Source organism: Phlebotomus papatasi, chromosome 5 (assembly GCF_024763615.1).
Source record: "Phlebotomus papatasi isolate M1 chromosome 5, Ppap_2.1, whole genome shotgun sequence".
NCBI lineage: Eukaryota > Metazoa > Arthropoda > Insecta > Diptera > Psychodidae > Phlebotomus > Phlebotomus papatasi.
Window position 1 is genome coordinate 1204078 of NC_077226.1, and position 15863 is coordinate 1219940.

The 15863-nt window shown below is 35.7% G+C and overlaps 2 protein-coding genes across 2 annotated transcripts; one reads left to right on the top strand and one right to left on the bottom strand.

Moving 5' to 3' along the window:
- Positions 1-2172: 2172 nt before the first annotated feature.
- On the bottom strand, positions 2173-3045 carry LOC129808743 (uncharacterized). The gene has a single exon (XM_055858563.1). It carries the CDS (start codon positions 2985-2987, stop codon positions 2289-2291), a length of 699 nt encoding a protein of 232 aa, XP_055714538.1. The 5' UTR covers positions 2988-3045; the 3' UTR covers positions 2173-2288.
- Positions 3046-9470: 6425 nt separating this feature from the next.
- Positions 9471-12750, top strand: LOC129808749 (phosphate carrier protein, mitochondrial-like). Its single transcript, XM_055858578.1, has 3 exons — positions 9471-9771; positions 11484-11995; positions 12070-12750. The coding sequence occupies exons 2-3, from the start codon at positions 11498-11500 to the stop codon at positions 12598-12600; spliced, it is 1029 nt and encodes a 342-aa protein (XP_055714553.1). The 5' UTR covers positions 9471-9771; positions 11484-11497; the 3' UTR covers positions 12601-12750.
- Positions 12751-15863: the final 3113 nt, after the last annotated feature.

The following is a 15863-nucleotide window of genomic DNA, read 5'->3' on the forward strand; positions in this document are numbered from 1 at the left end:
CGCATTTAGAATCAATTCAGAGCTTCCAGAGAAATGAAACTCAAATGAAAAAATCAACTAAAGCCCTTCTAAACTGCTTTTAATAAAATTCTGGGGATTTTAGATCAATTCAGCGCATTCTAAATAAATTCAGCGCTTCCAAATAGCTCAATATAAATTAAAAATACCAATTCAAGTCCTTAGAAACTACATATGGGGATATTCAGCGCTTTAAGAGGATGACAATCAAACAAAAAATCAACAAAAGCTCCTCTAAAGTGCTTTAAATCAAATTCTGCGGATTTTAGACAAATTCAGCGGGAATAGAACAGGCTTTAAATGAATTTTAAAGCAATTCAGCGCTTTAAAACGACTATTGAGAATCCAAAAATTAAATAAGAAACAATAAAAGCTACCTCAATTCAAATTCTGCGCATTTAGAATCAATTCAGAGCTTCCAGAGGATGATACTCAAATGAAAAATTCAACTAAAGCCTATCTAAACTGCTTTAAATTAAATTTCAGCGCATTTTAGACGGACTCAGCGATTACAGAACAGACTCTAAATGAATTTTAAAGCAATTCAGCGCTTTCAGACGCCAAATTGAGAACCCAAAAAAAGAAGTAAGTAAGTAAGTCAATTCTAAATAAATTCAGCGCTTTTAGAAAATGATACTCAAACGAAAAATTCAACAAAGGCCCCTCTAAAGTGCTTTAAATCAAATTCATTACATTTTAGACCAATTCAGCGCTTATAAAAAGGCTCTAAATGAATCCAAAGGCAATTCAGCGCATTCTAGATCAATCCAATACTTCCAAAACAATAGAAACGATATCAATAATTCAATAGAAGGCTTTAGAACCTATTTAAAGTGAAATTCAGCACTTTCAGATGACAATAGACAACCCAAAAATAAATTAAGAAGCTTTGAAAGCGACTTCAATTCAAATTCTTCGCATTCTAAACCAATTCAGCGCTTTCAGAAGATAATTGAGAATTCAAAAATGAAGTAAGAGCCCCTAAATGCGACTTTACAGCGCATTCCAAACCAATTCAGCGCTTTCACATGATGATACTCTGACAAAAAATTCAACTAAAGCCCCTATAAACTGCTTTAAATTAAATTCAGCGCATTTTAGACTAATTCAGCGCTTTCATACGGCAATATAAAATTTTGAAATGAACTGAGAAGGCCTAAAAGCGACTTCAATTCAAATTCAGCGCATTCCAAGTCAATTCAGCGCTTTCAAACTTTGTAGGTATAATCTACGGCTACAACATACTGAAATTTCATCCCGATGCACAATGGAGTTTTTGACTGTTTTAACTTTTTGACTGAGTTTAACTTCAGAAAATTCAAAAAAATTTCTTTTGATAGTAGCGCTCCTAACGGTGGTTTTATGAACTTGTGAGGTCAATAGAAAGATGGCATTTCACAAGACCTTTCCAAAATGCCTTTACTTTTTAAATTCAGACCATTAGAACCGAAGATAGAGGCAGGTCAATTTTCAAACTTTGACCCTTTATACCTCGGGTCAGGGACTATCGATCAACTTAGGCATGTTTTTCCTTAGTAGGTATAATCTTCAGCTATAACATACTGAAATTTCATCCCGATGCACAAAGGAATTTTTGAGTTATTTAACATTAAAAATTCATTAAATTTTCTTTTGATAGTAGCGCTCCTAGCGGTGGTTTTATGAACTTGGGATGTTAGAATGGGAAGTGGCATTTCACGAGACCTTTCCAAAATGCCCTTAGGTTTTAAATTCTGACAATTAGAACAGGAAATATAGGCAGGTCAATTTTCAAAGTTCAAACTTTATAGTTCGGGTCAGGGTTTATCGAGAACCTTAAGGAATTTTTTTTCAAGATGTCAGTCGGGAAGTGGCATTTCACGAGACCTTTCCAAAATGCCTTTACTTCTTCAATTCAGACGATTAGAACCTGAGATAGAGGCAGGTCAATTTTCAAACTTTGACCTTTTGTAGCTCGGGTCAGGGACTATCGAGAGGCTTAAGTAGTTTTTTTGTCAAGATGTCAGTAGAGAAATGGTATTTCATTAGGGTTTCCCAAAATGTCCTTTATCGACCCTTGTGGTTCGGGTCAGGAGGATCGAAGGACCTTATGTTTGGTACTGATGGAAGGGTCTTAAAGCAAAGAAAAGTCTTGCATATTTTATCACCGTCAATCACTTTATTTGTTCTAAATTCCTGGACATTGTCCCTGAGGAATGGCTCTCTCTCCATTCCCTGGGACCGTACGTCCAGGCGGAGTTGTTTGGCTAACTAAGGTCTATGCTGGGGTATTAGTAGGGTCCACTTGGGGCTCCACCTGGTGGTCCATATTGCTGGGCCGGCCTTCCAATTGGACTGGGAGCTGAGGTCTGGGGCAGAAGACTGGGTTGGGGCAGAGATGGGGCTGGATGGGTTGGTTGGGGTAGTGCTGGAGCCTGTTCCCGTTGCGTCTTGTACCGGATGAAGTAGACTTCGGGTTTGGATGGTGTAACTGGGGCAGCTGATGGTAGGACAATGTCTTCTGGTGCTTCAGGACGCTTCACTAGGACATAGACGATCGTCTTTTCGCTGTTCTGGGCAGCCTGGGCTATCTGGGCCGGTGTAGGCTGTGGCGGTGATGGTGCCTTAATGAAGATGATCTTGTAGTGTTTCTGGGCTACTCCACCGCCCCCAACGGCGTGTTGATGGAAGGGTTCTTCGGGCTCAGGTGGTGGTACATGGACATAGATGTGTTTCTGAACAAGTGTCGTACCGCCACCGCTAAAGCTAGGTCCTGGAGCAAAGGACTGAGCACTTCCGGAAAATCCAGCACCCGATGCAGTTGGTTGGGGTGCAAAACTAGGACGTTGGGGTGCACTGTATGAGTACCCAGCCTCCGGACGGGCTGTGGCAACACCGAGGAATAGCACAAGAAATACACCGTGGTACATTGAGGACATTTTGAGCACTGAACCAGCTACTGAGGCGGACTGGGGCCTTTTATACTCCATACATACCCCACCATCCGAAAGAGACAACTCCCACAACTCCCACCGGACACCCACGGACAAGTACTTGGACAAACAATGGACATTGGAGGGGAAGATTCACCTCATCTTACCACTTCATACCTCTATCATCAATATTTTTCTTCTATTTTTGCTCTCTTGCATCTGTTACACCTACCAGGGCACTTTTTTCCGGAGTATTTTCAAGCGAAAAGAGATCTTATTTTCAGGAAAAGTGCTCAAAAATCCAAAATCAACCTCTAAACTTGGTAAAATTGGTCTTGTTCCGGAAAGAAAATTCTTCCGGAATTTAAAAAAAAAATTCCGAATTGGATAAAAAATGGATTAAAGATACGTCTCACTTTAGGAAAGCATTCCGGAATGACTCTTCATATCACTAAAATGAGTTTAAATTTAATTAGAAAATTTTATCTTCAGAGAAAATACTTCCGGAATGTTCCGGAAAGATATTTAAAAAAAATCTAGAACTCCCGGAAGGTTTCTTATTATCAAAAATGGTCTTGAAATATTTTCTTGCGAAGGAATTTTCTGATTTAAAGAGGTTAATCGAGCTTTGATACATTTTTTTTGAGAATTTCCACTGAAGAAAGCGAAGAAAGCGTTCCGGAATGACTTTTCATATCACTAAAATTAGTTTGAATTTATTTAGAAAGTTTTGTCTTCAGAGAAAACACTTCCGGAATGTTCCGGAAAGGTTTTTAAAAAATTCTAGAACTCCCAGAAAGGTTTCTTATAATCAAAAATGGGCTTGAAGTATTTTCTTGAAGCATTTCCACAGAAGAAGGCTTTCCGGAATGACTTTTCATATAACTTAAATAAGTTTAAAATTATTTAGAAGGTTTTCTTGAAGCCAAGAGAGTGTTTTTTTGAATTCTGTCTTCAAACAAAACATTTCCGGAAAGGTTTAAAAAAAATTCTAAGAGTCCCAGAAAGGTTTCTTATAATCAAAAATGGTCTTGATGTATTTTCCTGAAGTATTTCCACAGAAGAAAGCATTGCGGAATGACTTTTCATGTCACTGAAATGAATTTAAAATTACTTAGAATGTTTAGTCTTTAGAGAAAACACTTCCGGAATGTTCCGGAAAAATTTAAAAAAAAATTCTAGAACTCCCAGAAAGGTTCCTTATTATCAAAAATGGTCTTGAAATATTTTCTTGAAGCATTGCCACAGAAGAAGGCTTTCCGGAATGACTTTTCATGTCACTAAAATGAGTTTAAAATTATTTAGAAGATTTTCTTGAAGCCAAGAGCGTTTTCTGAGTTTTGTCTTCAAACAAAACACTTCCGGAATGTTCCGGAGAGATTTTAAAAAAAAAAATATCTAGAACTCCCGGAAAGGTTTCTTAATTTATTATCAAAAATGGTCTTGAAGTGTTTTCTTTCGAAAGAATTTACTGATTTAAAGAAGTTTGATACATTTTTTTGAGCATTTCCACAGAAGAAAGCATTCCGGAATGACTTCAACATGACAATTGATGTCGAAGTAATTTTTGTAAGTTCCGGAATATTAGAAAATCCTTCCGGAATGCCTGAGTGACTGAAAAAACTTTCAAATTTCACAATTTTGTCTTTTTTTTCGAATGTTTATTTCGACATTCCGGAAGAGTTTTCTTCAGACTTCAGAAAAGATTTTCAGAAATCTATCTGAAGGCTATAAGATGTTAAAAATATTCAGAATAACATCAATAGAGGCTTGTGGAAAGTTTTTAATAAAGACAAATTCTCTATTGAGACCGTTTTTGATAGTCCATTTGTTCGTTTTTTTTTATTAATATTAATTTCATATTCCGGAAGAAGTTTCTTCAGCGAAAATACTCGAAAAATATGCACTAAAACATCAATAAATCTTTATAATCTAGATCTTAAAAATTTCTTCGAAAAATACAGCGGAACTTCTGCGGAATTTCTGTGGATTCTTAATGGAATTTCTGTGGAATTTGTGGAATTTTAATGAAATTTCTGTGGAATTTCAATGGAATTTCTGTGAAATATCAATGGAATTTCAGTGCAATTTTAATGAAATTTCTGTGGAATTTTAATGGAATTTCTGTAGAATTTTATTGGAATTTCTGTGGAATTTTAATGGAATTTCTGTGGAATTTGTGGAATTTTAATGAAATTTCTGTGGAATTTCAATGGAATTTCTGTGGAATTTCAATGGAATTTCTGTGAAATTTCAATGGAATTTCAGTGCAATTTTAATGGAATTTCTGTGAAATTTCAATGGAATTTCAGTGCAATTTTAATGAAATTTCTGTGGAATTTTAATGCAATTACAGTGGAATTTCGATGGAATTTCTGTGGAATTTTAATGAAATTTCAATGGAATTTTAATGGAATTTCTGTGGAATTTCGATGGAATTTCTGTGGATTTTTAATGGAATTTCTGTGGAATTTGTGGAATTTTAATGAAATTTCTGTGGAATTTCAATGGAATTTCTGTGAAATTTCAATGGAATTTCAATGCAATTTTAATGAAATTTCTGTAGAAGTTTAATGAAATTTCTGTGGAATTTCTGTGAAATTTCAATGGAATTTCAATGCAATTTTAATGAAATTTCTGTGGAATTTTAATGGAATTTCTGTGGAATTTCTGTGAAATTTCAATGGAATTTCAATGCAATTTTAATGAAATTTCTGTGGAAGTTTAATGAAATTTCTGTGGAATTTCTGTGAAATTTCAATGGAATTTCAATGCAATTTTAATGAAATTTCTGTGGAAGTTTAATGAAATTTCTGTGGAATTTCTGTGAAATTTCAATGGAATTTCAATGCAATTTTAATGAAATTTCTGTGGAATTTTAATGGAATTTCTGTAGAATTTTATTGGAATTTCTGTGGAATTTCTGTGGAATTTCAGTGGAATTTTAATGAAGTTTCTGTGGGATTTCTGTGGAATTTCAATGGAATTTCAGTGGAATTTCTGTGGAATTTCAGTGGGATTTCAGTGGAATTTCTGTGGAATTTTTTATGGAATTTTAATGAAATTTCTGTGGAATTTCAGTGGAATTTCAATGGAATTTCTGTGGAATTTCTGTGGAATTTCAGTGGGATTTCAGTGGAATTTCTGTGGAATTTTTTATGGAATTTTAATGAAATTTCTGTGGAATTTCAGTGGAATTTCAATGGAATTTCTGTGGAATTTCTGTGGAATTTTAATATAATTTCTGTGGAATTTCAATGGAATTTCTGTGGAATTTCTGTGGAATTTTAATATAATTTCTGTGGAATTTTAATATAATTTCTGTGGAATTTTAATGGAATTTTTGTAGAAGTTTAATGGAATTTCTGTGGAATTTGTGGAATTTCAATGGAATTTCAGTGGAATTTCTGTAGAATTTCAATCGAATTTCAGTGAGATTTCAATGGAATTTCTGTGGAACTTCAGTGGAATTTCAGTGAAATTTTAATGGAATTTCTGTGGAATTTCAATGGAATTTCTGTGGAATTTCAGTGAGATTTCAATGGAATTTCTGTGGAACTTCAGTGGAATTTCAGTGGAATTTCAATGGAGTTTCAATGGAATTTCTGTGGAATTTTAATATAATTTCTGTGGAATTTTAATGGAATTTCTGTAGAAGTTTAATGGAATTTCTGTGGAATTTGTGGAATTTCAATGGAATTTCTGTGGAATTTCAGTGGAATTTCTGTGGAATTTTAATGGAATTTCTGTGGAATTTCAATGGAATCTGAGTGGAATTTCAATGAAACCTCAGTGGAATTTCAGTGGAATTTCTGTGGAATTTCTCTGGAATTTTAATGGATTTCCGTGGAATTTCTGCGGAATTGACAAAGCCCGTGAAATCAATCACAATCGCTCTTCTATATGACCTCAAATAATAATATAATTATTGCAAAATTTAATACAATTATAGTAGCCTGGTTTATACCATATTTTCCGCGAGATTTTTCCATCAGAACTTCCACGGAACTCTCTTAAGACTAAAGAAGACTCTGTGAATCATTTGGCTAATTTGTGTTGTAACGCAAATTTATCATCTCGCGTGTGCACTTTTGTGTCACGTTTTTGGCGCCAAAACACTGCTTTTTTTTTAGCACAATTTGCACCCAAACATTTAATGTTTTTTTTTATTATTATTTTCTTACTTTTCCCATGGCTCAAGTGAAAGTTTTTCTAATGTCCAATTGACACGTTTTAGCTCGGTCTTCTTTTTTTTGTTGTTGTCATCTCTAAAGTTGGTTTTGGTAAATCTTCACGGTTCTTCAGATGAACTTTTTATCTTTTTTTAGCTTGGAATTTTTGTTTGACTTTCCACCAAAGTCTCAAAAGTAAACTCCACACACCTGTCTCAAAAAAAAAAAATCACGAAAATTTCTCTGAAGTCTCTCTCTCTCTCTCATGTGCCTCGAAAGATGAAGAAAAAAAACCTTTTCGATATGACCCCGATGACCTGGTCGCATGGAAAGTGCAAATTGAGCCCAGATTGCGCAAACATCTTGACCCCAAACTCCTTCCATCTCTTTCTCAGTCTTCTTTTTTTGTACTGTACCTTAAGCACAGACACACCCAAGACAAGGTTTTCCTTTCAGAAGAAAAAAAAATAACTTACTTCATCTCTTTGATCATCTTCGGGGTATTTTCTCTGACAAAAACATCTTACAAAATGTCTCAATTGATCTTCCTAATTAATCTCACTTAAAGAAATCTCCCTTGATTGATCGAAAACACTTCAAAATATTTTTTCCCCGCATTTTCCTCAAAGAAAAGCATTTTCGGAATTTTTCCGAAACTTCTGGAATAGGTTTTTTTTTCGAAAAAAATTGACCTTCTAATGATACTTTTAAATAAAATTTCCTATTCTAAAAGGTTTCTCAGCCATTTTCATCCAAAAGACATCTTTCCGGAAAGGATATTTATCAATATAAAATAATCCAAAAGTTATTTTGAAGCTATGATGAAGAAAGCTTTCCGGAATGACTTGTAATGTTATTAAAATGAATTTAAAATAAATTGTAGAGTATTTCTTCCAAGAAAACACTTTCAGAATGTTCAGGAAAAAATTTAAAAGAAAATCTAGAATTCCCAGAAAGGTTTCTAATTATCAAAAATGGTCTTGAAATATTTTCTTTCTAAGGAATTTTCTGATTTAAAGAGGTTAGTCAAGGTATGAAACATTTCTTTTCAGCATTTCCATTGAAGAAAGCGAAGAAAGCGTTCCGGAATGACTTTTCATATCACTAAAATTAGTTTGAATTTATTTAGAAAGTTTTGTCTTCAGACAAAACACTTCCGGAATGTTCCGGAAATATTAAAAAAAAATCTAAAAGTCCCGGAAAGGTTTCTTATTATCAAAAATGGCCTTGAAATATTTTCTTTCTAAGGAATTTTCTGATTTAAAGAGGTTAGTCAAGGTATGAGACATTTCTTTTCAGCATTTCCATTGAAGAAAGCGAAGAAAGCGTTCCGGAATGACTTTTCATATCACTAAAATTAGTTTGAATTTATTTAGAAAGTTTTGTCTTCAGACAAAACACTTCCGGAATGTTCCGGAAATATTAAAAAAAAATCTAAAAGTCCCGGAAAGGTTTCTAATTATCAAAAATGGTCTTGAAATATTTTCTTTCTAAGGAATTTTCTGATTTAAAGAGGTTAATCAAGCTTTGATACATTTTTTTTTTTGAGAATTTCCACTGAAGAAAGCGAAGAAAGCGTTCCGGAATGACTTTTCATATCACTAAAATTAGTTTGAATTTAATTAGAAAATTTTATCTTCAGAGAAAACACTTCCGGAATGTTCCGGAAAGATATAAAAAAAAATCTAGAACTCCCGGAAGGTTTCTTATTATCAAAAATGGCCTTGAAATATTTTCTTCCGAGGGAACTTTCTGATTTAAAGAAGTTAATCAAGCTGTGATACATTTTTTTTGAGCATTTCCACAGAAGAAAGCGAAGAAAGCTTTCCGTTTATTCCATTGTGATTCCAATTATTCTAATTGTGTGATTCTCTTAATGATTCAACTCGGAATACTTCTTAAATTTCAAGGATCATATTGTCAAAATGATAGCAATTGCAAATGAGAGGGATTCTGTGATTCCATTTGATTCCAGTGATTCCAATTGATTCTATTGATTCTGTATAGATTCCATTTGAGATTCTATCAGAATCTTATCAGTGATTCAATGGATTCTAGCGGAAAAATGTATCGGTATTCCATACTTGAGTAACCCCTTGGAACTTTTGCATTGCATAACCTCAATTATCTCGACTGTTCCTCGACCGATTTTAATGACTACTTCAGTCATCTACCTGTCAGTACTATAGACAGTAATCTATATCCTTCAGAATAATTTCCTTTAGAAAAAAAAATGCTAAATTAGGGAAAGTCCTTAATTAAATACTTAACAAGTACTTAAAATATTTAGTTATATATTTTGTTGTATTTGTTTTTTCGATGACACAACCGTCATTTTCAATTGATCCGAACATTTGGCATTTAGACTGACACTGTGATGGCGTATGTGATCTATTTTTGGGCGGGCACTGTGTCGTGCGCCAAATCTCTCAATTTTCCCATTTCTCTCAGTTGTCTTCAATTCGTGTCACGAGAATTGTCTACCTCGTGAAAATTGTGTGTCCCAGTCTTTTAAATTTGTGTTCTCACACAAAAAAGGTGTCAAGGACTTCCCCCACCCCGCCCCAATTGCACCTGGATTGGCACAACAAGAGACAACTTCAAACGACACCTTTTTGGCCCCACCGGAATTCCGGAAAAATCTGAAAATTGAAAAGAAACCAACCCAGGTGAGGCACTTTTCCTTTTTTCCACCGCGCGCGCATTTTCACACAAGAAAAACATTGCGTAATGTTGGGAAAAGGCATTATGTAAGAGAAATTGTCGCCAAGGGGGATTTTCCGAATTTTCTGAATTCTTTTTTTTTTTGGATTTGGGACACTGCATTTCGGAAGGAGTGTTTTTTCTTTTGTTTTTTGGAGGGAATCTTGGTGAAATAACCGTTGAAAATTAATTGAAAATAGTTGACAAACATCTTGAGTCATATCATAACCTCAAAATTACTTAACACAGTACGAAAGGAGCATTTGAAATAATTAGCTCATTTGGAATTATGTAAAAGTGGGACATCTTGTGACATTGAAGATTAATTTTCATTTAATTAAATTAATTAATTAAATAATATAGACAAATAATATAAACAAAAAGGTGCTCAAATGAGGAAAGTCCTTAATTAAGTACTTAATTAAATAATTAAGCTAAGTGACCCGGGAGTTTTGGTACAGGGGTTTTATTGTGTAAATTCTATAAAGACTTTTTAAAAATTGATAAAAAATAGTATATTTCTGATGTCTCAGTTTTCCTTTTTCTATTTTACATGATCTATAGGGGAAGGCTTTGAAGGTTCGCACATATAGTAAGTGCCAAAAGTTTGTTGCCTCATGTAAAATCAGGAAACCAGGTGCAAAAAGTGATAGAAAAATTTACCTTTTCGAATTTTTCTTTTTGCAAATTACTTGCCTATAATCTGTAGATCCTATTTATATATTTAAAAAAAAATAATAATTAATTTTATTTAATATAAAAAAATGACAAAGCGTCCCAGCTTTGCTGAATGCTCGAACTCACGAGATAGAGCTTATCTTGAATTAGTTTTTTTGCAAGTTGATCAAATTGATTCATAAATCACAAAAGCATTTCAAAATCAAAAAATCTGTACTTAACCGATTCATTACCGATTATAACCAATGCCGCCGGCTTCGAAATTGTAATACCTTTCCAAAAAGTCCAAATTTAACCGAATCGGTTGAAAAATAGACCCTCCAAATTGGTTGACCTTTGACGTTCAATAATTCAAAATGGCGAATTTTCCGGTCATTGGTGTGTTTGGGCGAAATATTCGCCTGAACTAGCTCTAAAACATATCCAAAAATCATTGAAAAAGCTTGGGCCATTTTTGAGAAAAATCGAAAAAACTTTACTTTTAGGGAATATCAATTATTAGGGATGTAAAATTATTCAAAAATCGGTACTTTACCGATTCATTACCGATGAAGACCGATGCAGCCTTCTTTGAAATTTCAATACCTTTCCAAAAAGTCCAAATTTAACCAAATCGGTTGAAAAATGACCCTTCCAAAGTGGTTGACCTTTGACGTTCAATAATTAAAAATGGCGAATTTTCCGGTCATAGGTACGTTAGGGCGAAATGTTCGCCTGGACTAGCTCTAAAACATATCCAAAAATCATTGATAAAGCTTGGGACAATTTTGAGAAAAACCAAAACAAAGAGATATTGGCCTCAATTCTGAGACCAAGATCAAGATCAAGAAAATTTTAAGATTTTGATATTGTGAAAACAAAAAATAAAAATCAAGTCAAGTGTACTAATCCGGGCACTTTGCTATGTGGATCATTTATGTCTACGCTAACTAGATAAACTACTTTAAATAATATTTTTCATTTCTATTTTCATCCTTTTCAACCTTGGACAAACACAAAGTTTCAACAAAGACAATGAATATTTGGAAACTTCAGGATTTCATGAGGAATTCCCCATTTCGTGGTCCAATTGGCCATGGAAGCTGCGATGGTGCCTCTGCATCAGCCGAAGGGGATTCATGTGAATTTGGATCTGGTCACTATTTTGCCCTATGTGGCCTAGGTGGTATCATATCATGTGGCCTAACCCATACAATGGTTGTACCATTGGATCTTGTTAAATGTCGCATGCAAGTGGATCCAGTAAAGTACAAATCAGTATTCAATGGATTCTCCGTTACTCTGGCCGAAGATGGCATTAAGGGATTGAGTAAGGGATGGGCACCAACGTTCTTTGGCTACAGCATGCAGGGTTTATGCAAATTTGGCCTCTATGAAGTATTCAAAGTAGCCTATTCCAATGCCATTGGAGAAGAAAATTCCTATTTATGGCGTACATCATTGTACCTAGCTGCATCAGCATCAGCTGAATTCTTTGCTGACATCGCCCTATCACCAATGGAAGCAGCTAAGGTAAGTTTAAAAAAAATAATGTCTGGCTCGATGGAACAAAAAGGATAATTTTAGTTATAATTTTCCGATGATAGGTTCGTATTCAGACAATGCCAGGCTATGCTGATACCCTACGTCAGGCTCTACCGAAGATGATGAAGGACGAAGGTATGGCAGCTTTCTATAAAGGTCTAGTACCACTTTGGATGCGTCAAATCCCCTATACAATGATGAAATTTGCCTGTTTCGAACGTACCCTTGAACTCCTCTACAAGTACGTCGTACCAAAACCAAGGGCTGAATGTACAAAAGGTGAACAACTTATTGTGACATTTGCTGCTGGTTACATTGCTGGTGTCTTCTGTGCCATTGTCAGTCATCCGGCTGATACAGTTGTGAGTAAATTGAATCAGGAAAAGGGATCAACGGCCTTCGAAGTGGCCAAAAAACTTGGTTTTGCCGGACTTTGGAAGGGTCTACTGCCAAGAATTGTCATGATTGGTACCCTAACAGCTGCTCAATGGTTCATCTATGATGCAGTCAAAGTCTGGCTCCGAATGCCCCGACCACCGCCACCGGAAATGCCAGAATCACTCAAGAAGAAACTCGAAGCCAAAAAGGCATAGGCCACACAATTAAACTTGTACTTCTTTTTCTCTCAATTAGGATCAAATTGTCCCTTGTACCCTATCAAAGACGGTTCTATTTTTCTTTTTTTTGCTTTAGAAATCATCTCGAAATAAAGAGAATCTACTATATTTTGTGAAAAAAATAAATTGTATCAGTCTTGTTTCTTTGAATCTGTCATGAGGAAATTTCTGTCAATTTAGATGGATGATCATCTTATAGAGAGGCCAGAAGGATGTCAACAACAACAATGGTAAGTCTTTGACATTTAAAGAATTACCAGAACAAGGACAGAAAGCCTACCTTCCGAAAAATCGCAGTTGTAGTAACGAATTGTACAAAAACGGCCCTACCGATCTTGATGAAATTTACCACAGAATCAGTGTATGACTTATACTTTTTATTTATGCATACGACTTCCTCCCATCATCCCTGATTCTGATACCCCTGGAACAAAATGAGGACATTTTTCCTTATAACTCCTTTCTGAGAGGAGGCAGAAAGCTGAAGTACGGCATAGGATTAAGGCTTAAAGGACACTTTTTATCTATGCATACGAAACCCTTCCTCTCCCCTCCCCTCAGGTAGCCCCAATACAAAATGAGGACATTTTGCCTTATAACTCCTTTTTAAGAGAAAGGCAGAAAGCTAAAAATTCAACACCAAGGACTCTGAAAATACCAATAGTTTCCCAATAGTAAAGACTTTAAGACTAAAACATCTCTCAGAGTCCTTTTTTTGAAAATCTAAAAGAGAAAATCACCGGGAAAATTAATTAAATTCAATAGTAGCAGTAATAGTAGCAGTAATATTTATTGAATCACAAATATAGGATTCATCCCTCTTACAATTGTGATAAAGGAAAAAAAAGAAAAACAAGTAAAAAAAATCAAGTTAATTACTTAACTTGATTTAATTACTTAACTTGAACTTACAGATATATTAGTAATTTCCGTAAATAACAAAAGTGTAAATACACGGAAATAGTTAAATAAATCACTAATGTATCAACTGGCTTATGAAAAACTACCAAATAGTATTTTGGGTATCATATTTTCAGCTAAATATGTCTCTCAACATTCCGATCCGTGGTGCACTTCCTTTATGTTACTATGAAGAACCTTTTCTAGATCGATTGTCGATAGGTTTTTTGCAAAAATTGATTAGTAAACAATCAAAAACTCTTCCTTTTAATTTTAAAGGATTTTTTTGAAATCAGAGAGAGAATTAAGCTTAATAAAAGTGAAGATAGTCTGAAGTGCTGAATTAGTTGTTGCACTTGTACTTTTAGACTCTTGCAGACTTTTCTGCACAGTTTCAATACAGACACAGACTCTATTTTCCAAAAGTACCTTCACTAGTCTCTTAGGAAAATTCAAAATATATTGATATCTCTTCATAGATCCCTTCATCTGGCGCTAGAAAATCAAAATATAAGAAGAATTAAAAAAAAATGCGTAAAAATTAGTTTCTTGAGATTTTTCTTAAGTTTTCGTGATTAGATTGTTCATCATTCAGTATTCAGTTTTCAAAAAACGATTTCCACAAAGAGTTCCACACGAAAATCTCACCTGATTCTCTCCGATTGTCGTTGATACTACGAGCAGGCAGGTGGGAAAAATAGGAGAAAATGTCACGGAGAGAAACTCACGTAAAATCTTCTCTAACAAACTAGAGGATACGGGCTCTGGAGGGTCATTGTTAGTCCAAACATGTTCCATTTCAGCTCTTTCCTACGCACTTTCCGCTAATTCCCCACTTCACTGGGACTCCCGAAAGTCCCCACTCGCGATTTTCCTAGCTTTTCCGCAGTTTCCATGCGTATATTTCCATGGCGATTGGGATCAGGGGAACTGCGCACGATTGGTTTAGCTTCTATCTTTCTTGCAGGCAGCAATGCGTTAGAATTGGCTCTGAATTGAGCTCTTTCCAGACTCTTGAGTCGGGTATTCCCCAGGGGTCCATTTTAGGCCCTATTTTGTTCATAATTTACATTAACGATATTCACAGCGTTGGTTTAGGAGGTTGTCCAACAGCCTATGCGGACGACCTTGCAATAACCTATTCGGGATGTTCTGCTCAGTCTCTCGTCGACAAAATGGGTGCAGATTTGACCAAGCTGAAATTATGGTTTGACCACCACTGTATGGTCCTCAGCCCCAAATCTCGATTTATGATCTTTTCGTTGAGAGTGCCACCTTCTGCCCCCCCTCTTTACGTACATTCAGCGAGATGCGATGCTCGTACCAGCGAGAATGATCCTTGTGACCCATCTTGCTTTGAAATAGAGAGAGTGTCAGTATTCAAGTACCTTGGGGTAACTCTTGACTCCGCACTAAACTGGAAGAGTCACATAGAGGGTCTACAGGCACACCTTAGGCTCTGCATGAGGTTTTGTTATAGGATAAGGGAATCTTGTCCTCGAAAAGTAGTTTTGGCCTTTTATTACGCAATGGTTCAATCTAAGTTGCAGTATGGTATCCCTTTTTGGGGAGCCACTTATGACTCTCATCTGAAATGTCTGAGGGCGGGACAGAGAGTGATCCTCCGCTTGATGTCCTTCAGGGGAAGATTCGAGAGCTCTGTCCCTCTGTTTGAGTCTTGGCGAATTCTGACCCTCACCGCACTGTACGTTTATAGATGCACAAAATTGTTTTATAATAGATGTGGAGAGAGAGTTGTCCGATTGCGTGATCCCGGGTCGTTGCTCGGCGTTCGCTTGCGTGAGGTTTTCCTGGTGCCTAGGCCGAAGAAGGAGCTCTTTAAGCACAGCTTTTCTTATTGTGCCCCAAAAATTGCCAACTCTCTACTAGCCTTTTTTCAGAATGATACCTTTAGATTTAGTAAATTAAAGATAACTTTGCTGAACATGCGTGATAATGTAATTGCCGGCTTCTATATTTGATATGTCTATGAGGGTTTCTCAGTTGCCCTCTTTTTCTTCTTAGTATTTTTTTCGGTTCACATGCTCCCCTCTGTTTAAGGATTCCTGGTTGTTTCGAACGTGGTTGCCTCTCCGTTACCGTGGCATCCCTCGCTTCGGCTTGTGGGGGGTGATCTAAATTTGCTAATATGTCCCACCTTTCTCTTGTTTACGGATTTGGATTGTCAAACTTGTGATGTAGTTTTTTTTCCCTCGCCCACGGTCCCGTGCTGGGGTCTCTCTCTCTCGGCTTCACCGATCTCTCTCTCCCCAAAATATTGTAAGCGAATTCGCAAAGCTCGGGCCTGTGTTAGTGAGGGGGAGCAATCTGTTTCCGGG

What these genes read in the sequence shown, in the direction of transcription:
- LOC129808743 (XM_055858563.1), bottom strand. Translation starts at nt 2,987, where the DNA reads ATGGAGTATAAAAGGCCCCAGTCCGCCTCAGTAGCTGGTTCAGTGCTC.
- LOC129808749 (XM_055858578.1), top strand. Translation starts at nt 11,498, where the DNA reads ATGAATATTTGGAAACTTCAGGATTTCATGAGGAATTCCCCATTTCGT. An exon ending in CACCAATGGAAGCAGCTAAG is followed by an intron (nt 11,996 to 12,069) that starts GTAAGTTTAAAA and finishes TTCCGATGATAG; the next exon opens with GTTCGTATTCAGACAATGCC.